Below are 23,309 nucleotides of genomic sequence, written 5' to 3' on the forward strand. Positions count from 1 at the left end.
TGTTTAAAATGAAAAGTTGGGGAATAGTGGGATTTGGCAATGCAATTTTTAAAATAACACATCAAGCAGAAACTAAAAACATAAAATGCTCTGAGCCTGGGGAAACATGAAAGGTGTGGGAACAGTGGGATTTGGCAATGCAATTTTTTAAATTAAACATCAAGAAAAAACACAAGGATCACAGCAGAAACCAAAAATATAAAATGCTCTGAGCCTGGGAAAACAATGAAATGACACTGCAAGTTTTTCTCCCCCGCTTCTCAGTTCCTCATCTTACTCTTCCTCCTCAGTTCCTCACCCGAGAGGTCTATAATAGCACAAATTGCAACCCTAAATGGAATGCAAATCCAATTATACTGCTAAGTTTACAGCAAAAGTTGCATTTATTGGAAATAAATCCCAATGGATAGGTACGTAGGGCCAAACTAGACATGATGGCATTCTCATGGCCATCACAGGAATGCCACTGTCATTTTAAAGTAACTTAAAAATGCCATAAGGGCCTAATCCTGATCAGGCCTCAGTATGATGGGCTGAGGCACTCTTGTCCATGTTGTTTCCCTGCCCCACATCTTATCAAGTGCAACACGTACCCTACTGTTGTTTCAGCATTTGAAACACGCTGCCACATCTAGTTAGGTCCTTAGATGGGAACCTGAGTGCACGTTCTATTGAACTCAATGTGGATACAGCACATCTGTGCATAGATGCACATGCCATTTATCTTGTAGACTGTGAGGGATATTTCCTTTCACAGTGTAAAGTAATGTAAATGGAAGCTGGATTTGGATATAGCATGCATGGACATGAATGCTCTCAGAGTCCAGTCTCCCTTCTCATACTTGTTCAAAATGGTAGTCCCCTTGACAGTTTCAAGGACTACAAGAATGAAGTAGAGGGGTTCAGAGGCTACATGTTCTGAGCCCTGTTCTCCATTCCTCTTTTAGGCTTCAGGCTATTACCTGGTTCCAATGAGCAAAGCCTGGTGCTTGCATGCTACTCTTTGCTGCTAGTATTCATTGTCAGCATAAGGAAAGCACACAAGGAAATCAATCTAACTCACTAGTTTTTAAAATGGGTGGCAATTTAAAAACAAAACAGAGGTTTCAAGACTGTGTCAGGGCTCGGTTTCTTCTATTGAGTCCCATTCCAGCCCTATGCCTTCTCCTGTTTGATGCCAGTGCATCACACACAATACATCGACTTTATAACAGGGAGCTGGTGAACTGAATTTAAAAGATACTGAGAGAGAAAAAAACCATGTAACAAAAATTACATTAAAAAAGAAAAATTGCACAACATCAGAAAAGAACAGTACATCTATGATTTTTTTAGAATACTAATAACTCGCATCAGTCATGAAACAAAATTTCTGAAAGCTTTGTCTGGGTATTCAAAAGAATCTCAGTTTTAAAGTTTAAAATGTTTCTGAGGAGAAATTAATTTAATTCGTTTGCAGCTGAATTAAATGGGTTATTTAAGTAGAGGAACTCCAAACATCTCTTTAAAAGCACCTGAAATGGGCTTTCTGTCAAGCCTAGCTGTTTCTCAGAGAGAACAGGTTGTCTGAAGATGGATTTGTTCAGAAGATGTTCTTTCCCTTCCTTCAGTGATCAAGAGATGAATCAAGCAGTCAATAGTGACTCACTGTCAGATGTCCTGCTTAAGTAGTCCATTAAAGGCCAACCGTAGAAACCTCAGAACATGGCAAAGGATGCTGCATAGAACTCCACTGCTTTATATATTCAAGAAGGGAAAGCATTTGCTATAGAGTAGAAAATCACTTGTGGCTTTAGATTCATTACGCTTTAAAAAGTATAGAAACATAGTCTCAATACAGAAGTACCATCTGAGATCCTGGAAGGGTGGGGGAAAGTGATTTAGTTGGATAATATTTTTTGAGTAGAACCCACTCTTGGACATATTTAACTGCATGTAGCAGCATGTTTTAAGAGTGTTAATTAGCATCTTAAATTGCATACTGAAGCATGTACATACCTAACTTTCAATATTACAAACAAAGAACCTGCAAGGAAAGGACTTGCAGGGGCATCTCATCTTCACCTCCCCTCCCAATATACCCTGTTCCCTGGCAGCCCCCATACCCTCTCTCCTTTTCCTGCTTCTTTTGGCACTTTCACACATAATAATAATGCGGTTTCAATCCACTTCAGCAGGGGGTTTTGCCATTCCACACAGTAAAATCAAACTGCAAAGTGCATTAAAAGTGGATTGAAAGTGCATTATTTAGTGTGTTAGTGCCTTCCCACACACCAGCCAACTTATTGCTCCCCCTGACTTCTTCCTTCCCTCCCCCTGGCATCTTCTGCCTCAGAAAACTATAGCCTAGTTGTGTGATGTTGGCTGATGGACTACACCCTGCTGTGAGTTGGGCAACCTGTAAACACTTACAGCGGGCACCTCACTTTCCCCTATATTCCTTCTCCCAACGCTATTTCCTCATTCTCTCCTCCTGCATCCTTTTTGTGCTTCCTTATCTGCCGCCCATCTTCATTGTGTATTTATCTCATTTCTACTTAATGGGGAATCAAAACAGCTTACATCAATCTCTTCCTATTGTTGCCCTCAACCAAATGCCTGATGGAACATCTTTGCATTACATGCCCTGTGGAAAGGTAATAACTTCCACAGGGCATAGATGTTTTCTGTCAGAGAGCTCCACCAGCTGGGGGCCAGGGCTGAAAAGGACAGCTGAATCTCTCTCAGGCTAGGGACCTGCCAGGAAGTTCTTGTTCCTGGGATGTAATACTCTTCTGGGGGCATACAGAGAGAGGCAGTCCTGAAGGTATATGGCTCCCTGACCACTAAGGGCTTTGAAGGTCAAAACCAAGACCTTGAACCTGATGTAGTGTCACTGGAAGACAGCTCAGTTTTCTGGAATATTTTCATGTTCAAATTTAAACTTAAATATTTAAATTTAAACTTAAATATTAAATAATATTAGCAAAAAATGCAGCTCATGCAGCTCATGCAGAACAGGTTAAATATGTGTTGTCCCGAGGGTCCCCTTAAGGACCTGCACAGCTGCATTCCGGATGTGTTCCTGATATTGAAACTAAGAGGCACACAACAAAGTCAGTTTCAGTTTACTAGTTTTCATTATTGAAAGATGCTGATAACTGCCATCAGTTTAATACAGGAGGAAAATCCAAACACTCCTCTGCGATTAAAACATAAAAGGTTGCAAGCAAGTGTACAGAAGGTCTAGCTTCATTATTGTCTTCATCTTGCCTGAATTCGGTATCCTATGTTTTAAATGGAAGGCAAAAATAGAAACTGATATATACAAATACATCATCATTGACACATTAGACATGAACTCATTTTTATTCTTAGTAAACTGAACATGAGCAGTTTTTTTCTTTTCAATGGTCTTGAAAACTCATCATAGCAGGCTTCCAAATGATGCAATTACCTGGTGGGAGCATAACTTTATAGCTTTAGTTGCTATTTATATATTTAGATTTCACAGAAAAACTGAAGCAAGCTGGAATCATTACAGTCCCCTGGCAGCTTCATAAAGAGATGCCAGAAATTTGTTTGTGTGTTTTAAATTTTTTTACAACTGAGTTATACAATGCAATGGCACATCTACATACTGCATGAAGACCTGTTGATACTCCAGAAAGGAACTATCTGCTGACTTCAGCCTCTTGCTTGCCTTTTGACAGCATTTCCAGGAATATTTTCATGTTCAAATTTAAACTTAAATATTTAAATAATATTAGCAAAAAATGGCAAATATACCATGTACAAGTACTGGGGTTTGTCCATGCTTGATAGTCCAGATTTACAGTACAATTATAAGCAGGTGTACTCAGAATTCTACTAAAGTCTGCTTAATAGGACTTACTCCCAGAAAAAAGTTTGTAGGATTGCACTGTTAGTCCATCTAACATAACTGATTTGTAGGACAATAGCCCTGATAACTACTTACATACATGGGGAGGAAAATTTCCACAGAAAAACAGAACTGAAAAAAAAATCCTTTGGGATACTCCACACCCTGTTTCCCACCCCACATCACTGCCTTCTGATGGCTAAAGTCCAAGACTGCATTATAAACAAAGCAGTCCTGAACCCCATACCATAGAAAGAAATATTTATTGAGATTTCTACTTTCTCTTGTAAAATGAGATTCGTATTTCTAGCCCAGATGGATAATGAATAAATAGAATAGAATCTAGGCAATGGAGATACAGGAAAATGATCCTAATCTGCAATGTGGAAAGATTTCCCTGAGACCAAATTCAAGTTTGCTTTAATGATTGTATGCATATTTTTAGAGGACTTGCAATGGGTTTAAAACTAGAGTTGCCAGCTCTGGGCTGGGAAATCAGGAGGTTTGGGGAATGGAGCCTGTGGAAGGCAGGGTTTGGGGAGGGGAGGGACCTCAGCAGGGCATACCACCATAGAGTCCACCCTCTAAAACGGAAGATTGGAAGCTCTTACCGTGAAGCTTCCTTCTCGGTGGTCCTGGAGTGGGACGGTCCTAAACTGCTGGGAGTAGGCTCCTCCTCTGGAACAGGGTCGTTGATCGCTTGATCCGGCCTGGGGGAGGGGCCGCTCCCTTAGGAACTCCTCAGTCCATAGAACAGCCATGCTCCCCCATCGACCTGGATCTATAAAACAAAATTCTGCATCATGGTAACAAACCACACGGAGACCATACTGATGCAACTCCATTTTAATAACTGCAAACAGCAGAAGTAACGGTAAACAGTCAGAACCAACCTCCGCTTGACGGAGATAATACACTGGGTGGGATGGACCGTCCCACTCCAGGACCACCGAGAAGGAAGCTTCATGGTAAGAGCTTCCAATCTTCCGTTCTCCGGTGGTCCATGGTAGTGGGATGGTCCTAAACTGCTGGGACATACAAAAGCAATATGTACCCTGGGCGGGGACCTCTACCTTCAGTGTATGACCTGTTGTAATACCCTGCGACCAAAGGCCGCTTCAGCCGCTGCCCACCTATCCACCCTATAATGCCTGGTGAAGGAATGGACAGAACTCCAGGTGGCTGCCCTACAGATGCCTTCTAGAGAGGAGAAGGACTTGTATACTGCAGACGTAGCCGCTCCCTGTAGGGAATGCGCCGTGACGCCTTCTGGAGGCTCCAGCCCTGACGCTGTATATGCAGACGAAATACACTGCCCCAACCACCTGCTCAGAGTAGAAGCAGAAACTGGTTTTCCCCGCGAGGGGGAATTAAAGGAAACAAACAAAGACTCCGATCTCCTAAAGTCCTTGGTTCTATCTATATAAAAACTCAAGGCCCGCCTCACATCTAACCGGTGCCACTCCTCCTCCCTCTCGTGTTTGGGATTAGGACAGAATGAAGGCAAAACCACTTCCTGTGAGCGGTGAAACACTGAATTTACCTTAGGAACAAATGTCGGATCAGGTCTTAACACCACCCTGTCGTTATGGAAGGTACAAAGGTCCTTATCTACGGACAAGGCCTGCAACTCAGATACTCTGCGGGCCGAAGTTATCCCCACCAAAAACAATGTTTTAAGGGTAAGGTCTCTCAAACTACAGGTGGCCATGGGCTCAAAAGGCGCATGACACAATGCCTTCAACACCACATTTAACTTCCAAGTAGGGAACCTATGTGCTGTAGGGGGATTTAACAAAGACACCCCCCTCAAAAAACGTTTAACATATGGATGCAGTGTCAAGGAACCCCCTTTTCGAGTTCCACGCACCGCCGAAATAGCCGCCACCTGTCTACGAAGGGTATTAGTGGCCAGCCCCTTATCCAAGCCCTCCTGCAGGAACAGCAACAGCTTCCGAACAGGTAACTTCAAAGGATCCCAGCCCCTTTCTGCACACCAACTGGAGAACACCCGCCAAGTGTTATTATACACCCGAGTGGTAGAACCCTTCCTAGATGCCAGCATAGTGTCAATCACTGTTGAGTCAAACCCCAACTTAAGTAACTGCGACCGCTCAACCTCCACGCAGTTAACTGCAACATGTCCAGTTGAGGGTGGAGTACTGTCCCTTGTGTCAGTAGCGTCTCGGATACTGGAAGACGCCAAGGCTTCTCCGTCGATAGTCGCAAGAGATCCTGGAACCACCCCCGTCTCGGCCAGAAGGGGGCAATCAGCACCAGCTCCGCGGATTGTTGAAGAACCTTGTTCACCAAACGAGGAATCAGTTGCAGTGGTGGAAAGGCGTGCAGCAGGCCGTCTGGCCAGTCACAGTTGAGAGCGTCTACGCCCTCCACCTGATCGTGTCTCTGTTTTGCAAAGAACCGCTGCACTTGACGATTGTCCGCGGTTGCAAACAAGTCCACAGCCACTCTGCCGTATCTGCGTTGAAGAGCCTGGAAGACTCTCGTGTCCAGAGACCATTCCATCTGATCCAGCCGTTGACGGCTGAGCCAGTCCGCCAGCCCGTTGTCTTTCCCGGCTACATGCACCGCCTTTATGGACAAGAGATACTTCTCTGCCCAACTCAGCAGGCTGTTGGCCTCGCTGCACAGTTTCCTGATTCTGGTCCCGCCTTGTCGGTTGACATAGGCTTTCGCTGTCATGTTGTCTGTCTTCACCAACACGTGACACCCCTGAAGTGTAGTCTGAAAGCGTAACAACCCCAGACGAATCGCCCGCAGCTCCAACAGGTTGATGCTCTGTCGAGACTCCAGCAGAGACCACTGACCTTGACACATCACCCCTTGAGAGTGCGCTCCCCAGCCAGAGAGACTGGAATCTGTCGTCACCACTATCCTCTGCGGTTCCTTCATAGTGACCCCTTGTTGAAAGCGGAAAGGTTCCAGCCACCACTGGAGTCGTCGCCTCAGCTCCGGTGGGAGAATCACCATCCTGTGCAACTTGCGAGCTATCACGTTCTGATAAGGAAGCAGAAAGCGTTGCAGGGGCCGCAAATGGAAACGCGCCCAAGACAGCACATCCTGGCAAGATACCAGAACCCCTAGCAATTTTGCCAGAGTCATCACAGGAACCTAAGTCAGTGCCAACACCTCCTCCAACAAGGATCTGAGTTTCACCTGTCGTCCTTCCGACAAGAACACTCTGTGCCTCCGAGTATCGATCAGGACACCCAGATGCACTATCTCTTGCGTGGGAGTAAGATTGCTCTTTGCCCTGTTGACCACAAACCCGTGGTCCTGCAGAACCTGAATAGTCCGCTCGGTGTCCTCCAGGCTCTGCTGGTACGAAGAGGCCCTGACCAACAAATCGTCCAGGTACGGATGAAGAGCCACGCCCCCCCATCCGTAACTGAGCAACCAACGCCACCAGAATCTTCGTGAACATTCGCGGGGAAGACTTGAGTCCGAATGGCAAAGCCCGGTACTGGAAGTGCCTTCCATCGTAAGCGAACCTGAGAAACCGCCTGTGACTTGGTCGAATAGGCACGTGTAAATAGGCCTCAGACAGTTCGATGGACGTTAGAAACTCTCGCTCCTGCACTGCCAGAAGAATGGAACGCAACGTCTCCATCCGGAACTTTTTGGTTTTGACAAATCGGTTGACCCATTTTAAGTCCAGAATAGCTCGGGTATCGCCATTCTGCTTCGAAACCAGGAACAAGATGGAGTACACCCCTAGACCCCTCTGAGCCAAGGGTACCGTTTCTATAGCCCTGATGTCCAGTAGATGCTGGATAGCGCCCAGCATCCCCTGGTGCCTGATTGGATCCTGCTTCCTCAGGACTGGACGAAACCTCCGAGGTGGGAAAACGTCTAGTTCCAATGCGTAGCCCTTGGACACCGTGTCGATCAGCCATTGATCTGCAGCCGATGCCTTCCATTGAGCCGCAAAAAACTGTAGACGCCCTCCGATAGGAAGCAGTTCCGGCCTTGTGGCATAGTCATTGTGACCCTCCCTTTTTGGAGTCACTCTTATTTCCCTTGTCACTACGGCTAGAGAAGGGTTTGGTATCCCTACTGCAAGACTGCCACTTCCCTCGGAAGGGCTTAAAGGGCGCAGGCCGGGAGAATTTCTTAGAGTCCGGAAAGGGCTGGAAGGGTTTCTTAGACTTAAAATCCTTCCTTTTAGAAGGCAAGACCTTCTTCTTGTCCTTCCCCTCAATCAAGAAGCGTTCCAATTCGTCCCCAAAGAGACTAACGCCCTTAAACGGAACAGCTGCCAGTCTAGCCTGCGCAGCTGCATCAGCATCCCAGGTTCGAAGCCAGACGTTCCTGCGCGCTGCTACACTGCAGGCCACTGCCCTAGCGGACAACTGTATAGCGTCCAGAGTCGCATCTGCGATAAATGCTGTGCCCAGGGCTATTTTCTTGAGTTCATCCTTGAACTCTTTTGGCGCATCACTATCCGCGGATGCCAGATTAGAAGCCCATGTATACACTGCGCATGCAAACAGCGAGCCCGCCGAAGAAGCCCGGATGGACCAGGCAGAAGCTTCAAAGTTTTTTCGCAGTGCCTGTTCCATTCGCCTATCACAAGCATCCTTGGGTAGCCCATCCGCATCCATAGGCAAAACCGATGTGGATAATAAACTATTCACAGGATCGTCCACTAGGGGCAATTTCAGACGCTTCGTAGCCTCTGGGCTCAAACCATACAGTTTAGAAAACAAATGTGGATTGGATTTCGGCTTAGCCGGATGCTCCCACTCCGCCTTAATCAAACTAAAAAAGGGGGCGAGCAAGGGCACGCCAGTCTGAGCAACCCCCACTTTGGGCATCATTTTCCCCGAACCTGAAGGCAAGTCCGGGTCTAACTCTGCTTTCTCTTTAGGAGTGGTCGCAAAATCCAGTTCCCTAAGAACCTTAGGAAGGAGTTTAGAATAGTACTCCACAGGGAAAACCCTAGACTGCACCGAGGGAGTATCATCCTCCTCCTCAGAGAGTTCTCCCTCCTCTTTTGCAGATAAGTCCCCCGAGAAGGTAGAATCCTCTTCCTCCTGTGAGCTATCGCTTGGGGAGTCCAAACCCCTACTCAATCTTGCTTTCTTAGAGACCGTAGGAGCTGTGACAATGTCTAAACCTGCTTGCCTCTTCCTCTTCTGAGAGGGAGCAAGCATAGCAGTGCCTTGGGAAGGGGCAAATTCCTTGCTAAGTTCCTTTTTCAACCAAGCCAGTAAATTTAGTTTGGCATTTTCTCCAGATAAATCCGGGTCAGAGTCCTCACGATCCTTTTCAGTGGATCCAGAATACTTTGGGATGGAGAAATCGCTGTTTGAGCCTGTCTCCTGTTCCCTTTCATCAGCCATCTCAGCTCCACAGGAAGCTGAAACGAAAGTGAACAAAAGGAAAAAGGGGGGAACTGCCATTACCAGGCTAACTGCCTGAAATGGCGGCCTCTACTGCACGGGAAAAAACAACCCCGCTCCCCCCCCCCTCCCAGGCCACGCGACACGCGCTTGAAAGGGAGAGGCCTGATAAAACAACGGCCTTCTCGCTCCGTTCAGGAAGGCGGGAAAGGCCAGCTGTAAATCCCCGGGTGGGCCGTCCTTCTCACAGCAGAGCCCGTCCCAAGAAAGAAGGCAGAATACGCCTCACAAAAAAGCTTCCCGCTGTCTCTCTCACAGCTTACCAGCACTGGAGGGCGCCCAAAGTCTTCTGCTGAACGAGAGCGGGCCCTGGTCGTCTGCAATACGCCAGCCGGCGCTGCGTGGGACCAGACCTTTAGGCTGCCGCTCACCCCGCCCCCGCCTCAACAGGCATAGGAAAGGGGCGACCTCGCTTCCTCTCTCTCCGCGGCAACCGCAGTTTGAGCCGACTTTGTTAAGGAAACCTTAACGCTGACAGCTAAGAACGCTCTGCCTGCCGCCGATGCGGCTGAAAATTAGAAAGCAGAGACTTCAAAGAGAAAAAACTCCGTCACTTTGATCAATGTGCTCTCCAAGCACAGCGAACACGTCCTGTTCTCTCAACAGGGCCATTTGGACTGAGGAGTTCCTAAGGGAGCGGCCCCTCCCCCAGGCCGGATCAAGCGATCAACGACCCTGTTCCGGAGGAGGAGCCTACTCCCAGCAGTTTAGGACCGTCCCACTACCATGGACCACCGGAGAACAGCCATTTTCTCCAGGGAAACTGATCTTGGTAATCTGTAGATCAACTGTAATAGTGGGAAATCTCTAGGTGCCACCTGGAGCTTGGCAGCTCTGGTTTAAAACACAGAACTGGGATTCAGTCTTAACATTTATCTCAGAGAAGGAGATTTGATTGTTCAGAATATAGCTTCAGGAGGATAGTTCCCTAGCACTCTTCTCCATCAAGTTTTGCTAATTTGTTGTACCTTCCAGTAAAAGGCATTGCAGAGGGTATGCCCATGTCCCACTGTACACCAAAGTATTAACTGTTGACTTAAAGCAGTAGTTCTTTAGGTCAGATGCCTCAAAAATCTCCCCTACATGTAACACATCAATGACATTTCACTCTTCAGAGATTCTGCCGTGACTTCAATAACTGATATCTCACTCAATCCAAGTCTGGGTCATACTACACAACAGGTTCATTTTCTAGAAAGTGCTATGCAACTACAGGATAGATATTTGTGCTCCATTTCCTTGGAAAGGTGCTGAAATAGCTGCATCAAACAAATGTAAGATATAATATCCATACAAAAAATTGAATAATCAGATTAACAAAGTTGCATAAAAGTATCCACATGCCCATCTGTCTGTCCATTTATGGCAGGCATAACTCATCAGAAAATAAAATTAGGAACCTCAAACTTGGTCACCAGCTTCAGAGTGATCATGGGAGTTCCAGGGCCAAACTGGACAAACACGATTAAAAGAACTCAACACAAAGATATGTTTTAACTTAAAATACAAATATGCTTAAAACTCTTGCAATATTTGGTTTAAAATTGAAAGGTGGGGGAATAGTGGCAATGCAATTTTTAAAATAAAATATCAAGAAAAAGCACAAGGATCACAGCAGAAATGAAAAAAATAAAATGCTCTGACCCTGGGAAAACAATGAAATGACACTGTGAGCTTCTCCTGTCCCCCCTCCCCCGGTCTGCTCAGATTGTCTGTGGCTTTCCAGTGTAATATCTCCCTTTGGCTGCGGGTTCCCAGGTTAAAGTACTCACTAGGCACCAGTTCTCAAGTCCATTGAGCAGAGACAAGCTGTCAAGCCCCGAGATTCCCAATAATAAAGTCCCTTGTTTCATTCAAATAAATGTGTTTATTCAGGAATGCAAAGGTACTCCACTAACTATGTTAGTGGAAATACTGAGATACAAAAGGTTACATGCTTACTATATAGGGTATCATAAAATGTTACTAAAGGCGCTTCATTTGAATTCAACAAACTATCTTTCCACTACAAAAGCTTTCTCACACTATACTGTGAAGAGATAAGCGAGCTTGTGAATTGCGGAGTACTATCTCACATTCTTGAGACACAACAGGTCCTCTCAGTATCATAAACATTCTGCTGCCAGATGGTGATGCCTATGTGCCCTCTAGGTCGTAAATAATGGAGAGTGGCTAGGGCCTTGAGCTGCCATGCCAACCAGTAGATGCAGATGGGTATAGTAACGGGGCTTGACACAAGCTAGCTCAAAGCATCAACCTTTTATTTGCAAGGACACAACTCCACAAAGCAACAGCTTCAGCTGCCCATAGAAACACTGTAGCATGAACAAAGTTGCAAGGAAACTCTGGCCATCACATTTAAAGGAACCGTGCTCCTTTTAAATGCCTTCTCTCCATTGGAAACAATGGAGGATAGGCTCAAAGATTCCTTAGTTCAGTCTTTTTGAAACTTGAGTGGTTTTTTTGAAGAGAGGCACCATGTTTGAAATTTGGTACCTCTAATAAAACAAATAGCCTGCCCCCAAGCCCCTAAACACCCAGGGATCACTTCTTCGTTATTCTCTATAGAGACTGGTCTCCATAGGAAATAATGGAGTGCCCAGCAACATTTCCCTCCCCCTCCCCATTTTCTGATAACCCTGAAGTGAGGGAAGGGCCTCCAAACTCTGTGATCTCCTGCTCCCAGCAGGGGATTGGCAACCCTGTTTCTCCATGTTGTGAAGTAGCTCAAAAAAAGAAGCCTTTGGCCACAGTCAAAGGCATTCCCTCACCACATACAGCCTAAACTAAATTAAGGGTTATTGGTTTTAGAATAAGTAACATTCAGGAGTCCCAAAAATTTTCCTTTCAGGAAGTAATTTCCTCCCCCCTCCAAGTTTTGGTAACAAAGAGATTGCAAGCACATTTAATTTTAAATATCCTTCTATATTTGGTAGGAATTACTTTGCAGCAACAAGATTTAATTGTGAGGCACATACCTGTGTGAATCTGCTTCTCCAGGCTTTCCCCTGTTCCCAAGGAAAAATGGCGGTCTCTTGCTGAGTTTGAAGAGGTAGAGCTAAATGTCCTGCATGAAATGAGCTTCTTCTTTTTTTTAATCAGCAAACTGGATTCAATGGGGGGGCGGGTATAGACCTTAAAGAGACAGTGCCCTAATTCATTGGGTTTTTGCTATTCATAGCCTTTTTTCATTTGAGAGAGTCTGTGATTAGTCAGTCTTTGCTTCCCTCTCTCCTACCTGGTTAAGAATAAAGGCTGACAATCCTGGTTAATGAACTATGTTTGCAAACAAAATACTATGTTTGCATTGGGTTCACATGGGCTTGGTTTTTAAAACAATAGTTATTAATTCTGGCTTGAAAAATGCCTGAAGATTTGGAGATATTGTCATTGGAGGGCAGCATTTAGGGAGGGAATGGAGTTCAGCAGGGATGTGATGCCATGGAGACCTCTCTCCAAACTAGCTATTTTCCCCAGTTGATGATCTCTGTAGTCTAGAGATCAGTTTTAATTCTGGGAGAACTCCAGGCTCTTCCTGGAGGCTAGTAACCTAGTTTAAAGGGGGAGGGGCATCAAAGACAGAGCATCTCTGTAGGCATACTTGCAGTGCAGAATAAAATAAAGATGATAATGCCTCTGTTATCTGACATCCTGCCACAACTTGAGAGGGGGCTGGAGGCAGCCCAAATCAGTGGGGCACTGCTCCTTTTGTCCTAACTGGCCAGCCTCCACTGTCTTTTTTGTATGAACTGCCTTTTGGCAGATGAGAAGGAAGCTAGAAAAGTGGTGGGTGGGAAAATCTAAATATGGGCATATTTTGCTGGTTTTAGATGTATGTTTTAATTTCCTGTTGGTCTGATTTTAATCTATTTCTGCCTAACCAGAGCCTTTAAGATTAGATAGAATAATACTTAAATATGTAAATAATACGAATATTCATCTATTCTCCACTGCTTAGCAAAGTACTGTCAAAGGGCATATTCTGGATCTCACCCCTTCATGCATTGGCAATACATGTGCTGCTACAGCATAGTATTATGTACATATTTCAAGTTCAGACAAATATAAGCATGGGAGTTTTTCTCCCCCACTTTGTTTGTTGATTGGCATTATTCACACGTTGGCAGAGAAAGGAATATAGCATTTGCAAGTCTCTTGGCAGAATTAAATCTCCAAAACAGATGTATTTTATTTATTACTCATCTTTGGGAAACAGTTGGAAGCATCATTGTGTAAAGCTTATTGCAAACAAGTTGATTTCTGAAGAGCTGACCTGCAGCCCAGTTCACTGTTCTGGAGGGCAACACAACAATTCACCGACCACAGACTTCTTTATTCAGTGGTCTGTGTTGATGTGCAGGCTGGCTTCTGTGAAGGAAACAGGATCTGTATCTAACCCAAAGCACTTGGCATCAAATAAAACAGAATACACATTTGAGGATAGGGGATTTGTTTGCAATTCCTTTTTCATGACAATCTGTTGAGATGCAGTAGAACAAATTTTGAGTCCAGTGGCACCTTTAAACCAACAAAGGTTTATTCAAGGTATCTGAGAAGTGTGTGTGCACACAAAAGCTCATACCTTGAATAAACCTTTGTTGGTCTTAAAGGTGCCACTGGACTCAAAATTTGAGTCTACCTCATCAACAAGTGAACGGAATTAATTGCTCTGATTCTCCCTTCCTTTCTGGCTGTAGTTTGTTCTTGCCTTTTCTTTCAACTTTCAGCTCTTCTTTCTTTTCTCATTCTTTCCCTCCTTTGCTCTATTTCATTTCCCATTTGACATTTTACCACAGTGGCAGAATAAATATTTTCCCCACTTTGTAAGTCACAGTGAGAAAAGATTACTTCTGAGGAAGCTGCACACTTATCTGGAGAGGAACTGAAGCAAATCATCCCCTAAGCAGGAGGGCCCTGAAACAAAAAGAGTGGCTTCTATAAATGTTGTGATAAATCTCTAGGAGGAAAATACTGACCATGAATTTCTCAGAATCACCTACAAGAACAGAATATGGATGAATTCACAAGTTCCCATGGCGGCTGCTATGCTGATTCTCAGCTTTGGTGTCAAAAGATGTCACCAAAGTTGGGGTTGAGCACAACAGTCCTGCATGTGGCATTGAAAAAAGACTTCCCTTCTTTCAGGCTGGAGTCTGAAGGGATGGGGTGGGAGCTCTGATAGATGACTCCGTGGTGCCCCAGATAGGTCCAAGTACAACTTTGAACTTTGTGCCCCAGATAGTGGTTTATGTACCTCCCTTGCAGCTGCTGTGCTGATCCTCAACTCTGGTGACATCTTTTGGCACCAGAGGTGGGAATCAGCACAGCCTGAGGAAATTTTGCTACTCATAGACCTCATGAAAATTTATTCTCATGTCCCCTTGTTACTACATCACAGATTTCTTAGGTTCTGCTGTAGAAATAAACATTACCAATTTGACTTTGTGACAGCAAGCTAGCAACAATTATAGTGCCCAGGGCTTTTTTGGTAGAAAAAGTCCAGCAGGAACTCATTTGCATATCAAGCCAAACCCCCTGACATCACCATTGGGCTGGAGACTTTGGGTTGGGTCAGGAGCAAGGTTCTGTCAAGCATAATTGAACCCCAAAGGGAGTCCTGGCCATCACATTTAAAGGGTCCGCACACTTTTTAAATGCCTTCCCTCCACTGGAAATAATGAAGCATAAAGACATCTTCTTTTGGGGTTGATAGAATTGGACTCCCTGGTCCAATCTTTTTGAAACTTGGAGGGTGTTTTAAGGAGTGGCACAGGATGCTATGCTGAAAATGTGGTGCCTCCACCTCAAAAAAGAGCCCCTCAGAGCCCCAGATACCCATGGATCAATTCTCCATTATACCTTTCTGATGATTCTGAAACAGGGGGAGGGCCTCCAAATCAGGGGATCCCCTGCCGCCAACTGGGGATTGGCAACCCTAGCAGTGAAATTCTTTATAAAACATCTTGGAGCACTCATTCTCTAATCTAAAGAGATGAGACAGGAAAAAAAGATGCTATAGACTGGCAAAAGCTGAATGTCTACCTATCCCTAATTGTCACATCAAAGTGAATTAGGCCATGATGGCAAATGTCAGAAATGCATCAGTCCCTTTTATAGGTGTTATGTATTGAACATAAGTTACCCAGCCGCATGGCGATCACTACTAAAGGCGACCCCCTGGGTCCCCGGATGGAGCTCGCCATTCGCCCCGCCCATCAAGATCTGTGGCGGGAAGTTTGACCGACCAGGATTGGCCTGGTCGGAGGAGGGGGGTTGTTCCAGGTACTGTATATAAGCGGGGCCCGGCCCACGTGTTCCCTCTCTTGTAATGTGCTACTGAATAAACTATGTTGCCTTCAAACCATCTCGGTTCTCAGTACATTACAGTGGCGACGAAGGTGGGAGCCTAGCTAGCCCATTCCAGAGGGGCTTAGCAGATCCGGCCGGAGACGTCGAAGGCAAGCGGTTGTAGACTGACGCGCCCGCCGCCGCAGCCACCATGGCTAACCAGAACGGAACCATGGGCCGGCTCGAAGAATTCAACCCCGCTACCCCAGAGAGGTGGGAGACCTACACTGAGCGGGTCGCGTGCTACCTGCGAGCGAACAGGATAATGGAGGACAGCCTGAAGAGGGACGTCCTCCTGAGCGTCTGCGGAGAGGCCACATTCGAGATCGCCAAGGGTCTCTCGGCCCCCGCGAGGATTACAGAGAAGATGTACGAGGAGATTATCAGACTCCTCACCAGGCACTTCTTGCCCCAACCCTCACTCATCGCCCGCAGGTTCCTCTTCCACAAGAGGGATCAAGAGGCGGGAAAATCGGCAGCGGACTACCTGGCCGCCCTCCGCCAAATCGTGGGCAACTGCAGCTACGAAAAGCTGGAAGAGACCTTGAGGGACCGTTTTGCCTGGGGCCTGAGGGACGAAAGACTGCAACAGAAGTTCTTTGCGAGGGAAGAGCTCACCCTCCAGAGCGCCTTCAACGAGGCCGTTGCGTTCGAGCGGACCACGAAGACCTTCCCCAAAATGAGGGCAGAGGCCGTCCATCAGGAAGAGATGGGCCCCAGCCAACCAGACGAGGAAGAGGCACTCCAGCTACGCTGCCAGACAGGGACGGGCCCACGAGCACCCCAGCGACCCCGAGCGACCGACAGACCAGCCGCCACCAAGTGCGCCAGCTGTGGAGACCAACACGAGCAACGGGACTGTTCCTTCCGCAACGTGGTCTGCAGAGGCTGCAGCAAGATGAGCCACATCGCGAGGGCCTGCAGGGCCATAAGCACCCGCCGCCGTCAGACCACCCACCAGGAATCGACCGAGGATCACTCGATTGCCTCAACCTCCGTGCAGGTAATGAACTTGCCCAACGAGACCCCCCAAAAGGTCAAGGTTTCGGTCAGGATCGAGGGCAACCCCTGCCTGATGGAACTGGACTCGGGTTCCTCCAACTCCATAATTTCAGAGGAATCCTTAAGGAAGCTGTACCCACATGGCCTGCCTAGACTGTGACCGGCAAGCTTCGTGCTTCGGGACTTTCAAAAAAATCCTGTGGAAATCCTGGGGTGGGCAATGGTGGGGGTGGAGTACAATGGGTTTAGGGATAAACTCAACATCTTGGTGATTAAAAGGAGTCAGCTGACCACCTTGTTGGGCCTGGCCTGGTTTCGGCCGCTGGGAATAAAGATCGTGGGGGTGCAACAGCTGGGGACGAGGGGATTTGAAAATGTGTGCCGGGAGTTCCCGGAGGTGTTTGACGGGGCCCTGAGATGCTACAAGGGCCCTCCCATTTCCTTACCCCTAGATCCCCACGTGCGACCCGTAAGGCTGAAGGCCAGGCGAGTTCCATTCGCTCTGAAACCGAAAATCGAAGCAGAGCTGGACCGCCTCACAGCCCAGGGAGTGTTGGAGCCCGTGGCCTACACCATGTGGGAGACCCCAATAGTAACCCCGGTGAAGCCGAACAGGGAGGTGCGCATATGTGCCGATTACAAGTGCACCATTAACAAGGCACTACAGGACAACCCCTACCCCGTTCCAGTAATCAGCCACGTTCTGGCAGCGCTAGCGGGGTCCAAAATCTTTGGGAAACTTGACTTGGCCCAGGCGTACCAGCAGCTGCCGGTGGACGCTGCCACGGCAGAAGCGCAAACCATAGTAACCCACAGGGGGGCGTTTAAGGTGCGGCGGTTGCAGTTTGGGGTGAGCGTGGCCCCGGGGGTGTTTCAGAGCCTCATGGATTCTCTCCTCAAAGGGATTCCCGGGGTGCAACCGTTTTTCGACGACATTTTGATCGCCGCACCAGACACAGGAATTTAGCAACCGGCTGCAAGAAGTCCTCCGCCGTTTCCAAGAGGCCGGTCTGAAAGTCAAGCGGGAAAAGTGTTCCCTGGGGGTACTGAGGGTGGAGTTTTGGGGGTTTGCAGTGGATGCTGCGGGAATCTACCCGACGCTGGACAAAACCTGGGTCATAGTGGAAGCCCCCACCCCCAAGACCAAGGCGGAGCTACAAAGTTTCTTGAGGTTATTAAATTTCTAGCATTCGTTCTTACCCCACAAAGCCGCCCTAGCTGAACCCCTCCACAGATTCCTAGACAAAAATGCCCCGTGGGTCTGGGGAAAGAAACAGGATGCAGCGTTCCAAGCAGTCAAAGGGCTGCTGGTATCCAACAATGTGCTCCACCATTTTGATGAGAGCCTACCGGTGATCTTGGCATGTGATGCGTCACCGTACGGGGTGGGCGTGGCCTTGTGTCCTGCACGGGAGAGAGGTTCCGGTAGCCTACTACTCGAGGACCCTGACCCCGGCTGAGCGGAATTATGCCCAAATAGACAAGGAGGCCCTAGCAATCGTGGCAGGGGTGCATAAGTTTAACGATTACCTGTATGGGAGACATTTCACCATAGCCACGGACCACAAACCGCTCCTAGGCCTCCTCGCCCCAGACCGCCAAACACCCCAGATCCTTTCCCAACGTGTTTTGCGGTGGAACCAGTTCCTCAATTCCTACACATATGCCCTGGTCCACCGGCTGGGCAAGGCGATAGGATACGCAGACGCTCTCAGTCGCCTACCGCTGCCCTCCACAGACCCCAACCCGGCTCCAGCCCACCATGTGATACTCATCGAAATGCTACCAGAGAGACCCCTACACGCAGCAGAGGTAGCGAAAGCCACGGGGCGGGACAAAGTACTCGCGCGGGTCCTCAACTGGGTGGTGAGGGGCTGGCCAGAGGGAAAACAGGGCGATGAGTTCAGGGCATACACTACACGCAAGGAAGAACTATCAGCACACAAGGGATGTCTGTTATGGGGGAGCAGGGTGGTGGTGCCCCCCCTCGCTGTGGAAACAAGTGCTGGGGGCCCTTCATGAAACACATCCAGGAATTGTACGAATGAAGGCCTTAGCCCGCAGTTATATATGGTGGCCGGGGATGGATGAGGAAATAGAGGGGTGGGTCCGGAGGTGCAAAATGTGCCAGGAGTCCCAACCCAAACTGCCCAGCGCCCCCGCACAACGCTGGGAAACACACAGGAAGCCGTGGTCGAGACTGCACATAGACTTTGCAGGACCCTTCCAGGGCCAAATATTCTTCATCTTGGTGGACGCCTACACCAAGTGGCTAGATGTCATCCCGGTCGCTTCAACCTCGGCGGCGGCCATCCGTGCTCTTCGAAGGGCCCTGAGCACACACGGCATTCCAGACACCATAGTCTCGGACAACGGGACAGCCTTCACCTCCCAGGAATTCTGGGAGTTCATGCAGAGATACCTGATACAACACATCAGGTCTGCCCCCTTCCATCCGGCCACCAACGGCCAAGCCGAGCGGATGGTGCGCACCACAAAGGAAGCACTGGGCCGCATTGTGCAGGGGGATCGGGACCACCGCCTAGCCGCCTTCCTATTCGATAATAGGATAACTCTCAACCCAGTCACGGGGGTTAGCCCAGCCGAGCTTTTAATGGGACGAAAGCTAATCACGAGATTAGATAGGCTGCACACCGACCGAGCCACCGACATCCGAAATTCCCCGGAGATCAGAGAAGCAGCCCGAGGATTTTTTCCAGGGGATCCCATATACGCTAGGAACTATGGGTGTGGCCCCGAATGGGTAGAAGGCCGGGTGCTGAGAGTAATAGGGTCCCGCCATTACGAGGTGTCCACTGTGGGAGGCAATGTATTGCGGAGGCATATTGAACAAATACGTCGCTGCACATTGCCGGAAGAACCGGCCGCAATACGGAGCGAAGAGGGGCTCACAGCCGTGCCCCCACAGAGATCTACCCCAACACCGCTGACCGCTCCACTCAATCATAGAGCCCAACCGCAGCGAGGGCGACTCCCAGAAAACTGGGCCACCAGACGCATTGCAAGGTGCAGACAACCCTGGACTGGCGGTGCTCCCACGAGGGGAAACAGTCACCCCGGCTGCAGCAGAGGCCATGGCCCCAGCAGCTCCAGCGACTGCCCCGACTCCACCAGTCATCCCGAGGCGGTCTACCCGGGAGCACACGGCCCCCACATACTTGCAGGACTATGTTTCCTGAGCTAGGGGGGAGGAGTGTTATATATTGGACATAAGTTACCCGGCCGCATGGCGATCGCTACTAAAGGCGACCCCCTGAGTCCCTGGATGGAGCTCGCCATTCGCCCCACCCATCAAGATCTGTGGCGGGAAGTTTGGCCGACCAGGATTCGCCTGGTCGGAGGAGGGGGGTTGTTCCGGGTACTGTATATAAGCGGGGCCCGGCCCGCATGTTGCCTCTCTTGTAATGTGCTACTGAATAAACTATGTTGCCTTCAAACCGTCTCGGTTCTCAGTACATTACAATAGACATTGTTCTCACACATTGCTTCTCAGGGGCATTTGAGCCAAATTGCTGCAACTATATCCATTATTGTCAAAGAATTAATAGAATAAAACATCAGGATTAAAAGGTTAGTAGGATAAATAGGAGCTAATAGGATAAAACATTCAAACTCTGAATTTGGAATAAGGAACTTGTTTCACATTCTTTTTTATCTTCTGCCCGTGTTTCTTCTTGAAAAGGATGTATACAATAACAGAAATTATACATTTGTTTTGCGAAATCAGGAAAAAAATCAATTCCAGTTTGGCTGAGTTTGTGTACTTATTGTATCTTTTAGTGGCAAGGTATTTTGAGTGCTTTTTTAAGGTGCAGGTTATTATTACTGTGAGAAAACTGACAGAAGGAACAAAAATATCCTTCCATTAGATCTTATTCTTGATTATCTAGCTTTGCAATTTTTACAAGAAAAAAGGGAAGTTTTCACATTCAGTTTTTGTATATAGGCAAGTAATGGTGGCAATCAGCTGTCCTCTCCCTGCTGGTCTTCATTACTTATTTGAATACTTACAATTATTGGTTTTCTGCTATAATTCATCTCTCCAGGACAGTAATGGGCAGCATCAGCAGTCATACATAACCACTACATGGAGTCTTTGTGGCCATAATTGATCAGGAGGTGAACATTAGGTTAGGAGTTTGCATGTTGTCACCAGAAAAAAATACAAAAGACTTTCTTTTGCTGGAACCATGCAAAGTTGGCCTATGCAAAAATGCTCTTAGAGTAATTGTTAGATGAATGTCTTTCTTCAGGAAGGAGAACTGAGCTATTCCAGGAATCCTCTCTTACAGCCACTACTCACTCTTCTCTTGCCACTGATTCTGGTCAGTGTGAAAGACCTGTTTAATTGGAGATTGGGAAGAAGCGGCAAGAATGTACAGTCTGTGTATCTGCTTCCCACTGCCTACCTAAATAGGATGTTATTGGCACTGTCAGAGTATGGTTACCTTAGTGAAGGTGAATTCTGTTAAACTGATATCAAAACAAGATATTGAAGAAGTCTTGCAGATTTTTTTTTTGCAAGGGTTCCTAGGGTTCAGGACATGCATACCTTATATTACTAATCTGAAAAACACCAACAGCCTGAAAAAACTCACTAATTTACAAGATTGCTCACATGGTGGCCATTTTTACATGTGGCTAGCAAGCGGACTTTATCAAGCATGCATGAAAGAAAGGTTTATGAAAGTACCTCATCCCTTAGCTAGTCTGTGATTACTCGGTACTTTGTCTTCCTGCCTACTAAATTCATGTGTTCATCATAGTGAAATCATTAGTTGAATTCAGTGGGTGAGTTCCCACAAACCATAAATGGAACAAAGTAGTACAATATACTAAAGAATGAAATAGAGTTGCATGGTCATATGAAGCTGTCTTACACTGAATCAGACCCTTGGTCCATCAAAGTCACTATTGTCTACTATGGTGGTGAATAGATAGCTTTCTATTGCAGCTCCTGTGTTTATACTTGTGCAATGTTTTGTACAAGCGAAATAATAATTTTGGATTTAGTATCATTTTTCCTTTCTCTACTGCAAGATGTAAATAAGTCCTTCTGTGAGTGGAAATGACTTTTTGCATGGGTAAGGGCTCCTTTACATCGTTTTAAACCTCCACACCAAAACCCCATGCCACATCATTCCTAGCACTTCCCAACACTTGATGTCATTTGCAGGCCTTAAATTTTTCCACTTTTTATCTTCTGAAAAGAAAAAAATATTGCAATAATAATTCAATAAAAAGCCATTTATTTATCAATTTTGCATAATTGGTCACTGGATTTAAAATGCTTAGTAAATCCAGGAGGGTTCTATTTTTCCCCCCTTTCTTATCATGATCAACCCCTTAATGTTGGAGTTGGTTGGCCTGCCTCTATCATATTTAAAGACTTTTCTTTGTGCCTGAAGGTGGACCCGGATCTGGCAAAGGGACCCAGTGCAAGAAATTAGCACAAAAATATGGATTCAGTCATCTGTCCACAGAAAATCTCATCCGGCATGAAATGTCAACATTGTCAGAAAGAAGTAAGACCATAAGGGACATAATGGAAAGTGGCAACGTCATACCAGGGGTAAGCTATAATTTCAACAGGAATTTGGTCTCTTAGATTATCTGTTTGTTTAAAAAATAAAGAAGCAGAGAAGATTTGGGGTAGAGAAAAACTTTTTGAAACAGGATATCAAAGACAAGTTGAACAAAAGCAGACTGTAGTAACCAATGTTTCCTTTAAAGACCAACAAAGCAGAATGTCACAGTCTTTATGATATGTCTCTATGCAACTATGTTGTTAATCTTTATGATGCTTGTAATGTTTACTTGGGTGAGTTTAGTCCTTTTAAAAACTTTGCCACAGGCTCCACCCCAGGTTTGTCACCTTCCCACTTCCCTACTGCTTCAGGGATGACCACAGCATAAATGTTCTGGTATAAAATGTGCCTTGGTGATGACAGCCTCAAAGCCTGTGGCTAACAACTGAGACATGAGGTAAATTTGACAGAAAGGGACAGCAGCTTTTAAAAAGAGAACAAGAACACAATTTATTTGGAAGAAACTTAAGCACTGAGGTAATTATAACACTTAACATGGAGAAGAATATTAGAGTTTATAAATGGTACATGTCAAGAAACTCCTTCCTGGCACATTTAAATAAAGACTTTTTCATAAATTATATGTTTCAAGTAACCAAGGCAAACTCTGCTGTAATTCAGTATGTTTCATTCATTTCCCAGATAGTATAAGGGGATTTAATGAAAAATCTGTATTCCCCTAAACTGATCCCCCCCCAATTGTCATTAACTAACATTAATTGTCTCTGCTTCTCAGTACTTGCTGCTATTCCTTTGTTGGAGCTCTACTGTTATTAGTTTGAGTGTTGCAGGCTGATTTTTCTCTTCCATATGTGCCCTGCAGAGTTTTATGCTCAATTAATCAACTCTTCCTGGCTATGTCTGGCCTGAAGGATGTCTGACTAGCCTCATCTAGGGCTTTTTCAGCCTTGACCCCAGCTTGGTGGAACAAGCTCCCATCTAAGATCAGGGCCTGCGGGATCTACTGCAATTCCACAGTGCCCATAAAATGGAGCTGTGCAGCAGCTGATAATTTGGGAACAGTTTAATTATAGGTACTGATAGAAACTGTTGTTACTTGAG

The 23,309-nt window shown here is 46.6% G+C and overlaps 1 protein-coding gene across 1 annotated transcript in view; it reads left to right on the forward strand.

Annotated features, from left to right (window-relative positions):
* AK5 (adenylate kinase 5) overlaps window positions 1-23,309 on the forward strand; it is a 199,252-nt gene that overhangs the window by 156,362 nt on the left and 19,581 nt on the right. The window contains exon 11 of the mRNA XM_060232045.1: window positions 22,068-22,231. Coding sequence (XP_060088028.1) covers window positions 22,068-22,231 — 164 coding nt within the window. The remainder of the gene's footprint in view (window positions 1-22,067; window positions 22,232-23,309) is intronic.

The sequence above is a fragment of the Heteronotia binoei genome, chromosome 2, assembly GCF_032191835.1.
Source record: "Heteronotia binoei isolate CCM8104 ecotype False Entrance Well chromosome 2, APGP_CSIRO_Hbin_v1, whole genome shotgun sequence".
Classification (NCBI taxonomy): Eukaryota; Metazoa; Chordata; class Lepidosauria; order Squamata; family Gekkonidae; genus Heteronotia; species Heteronotia binoei.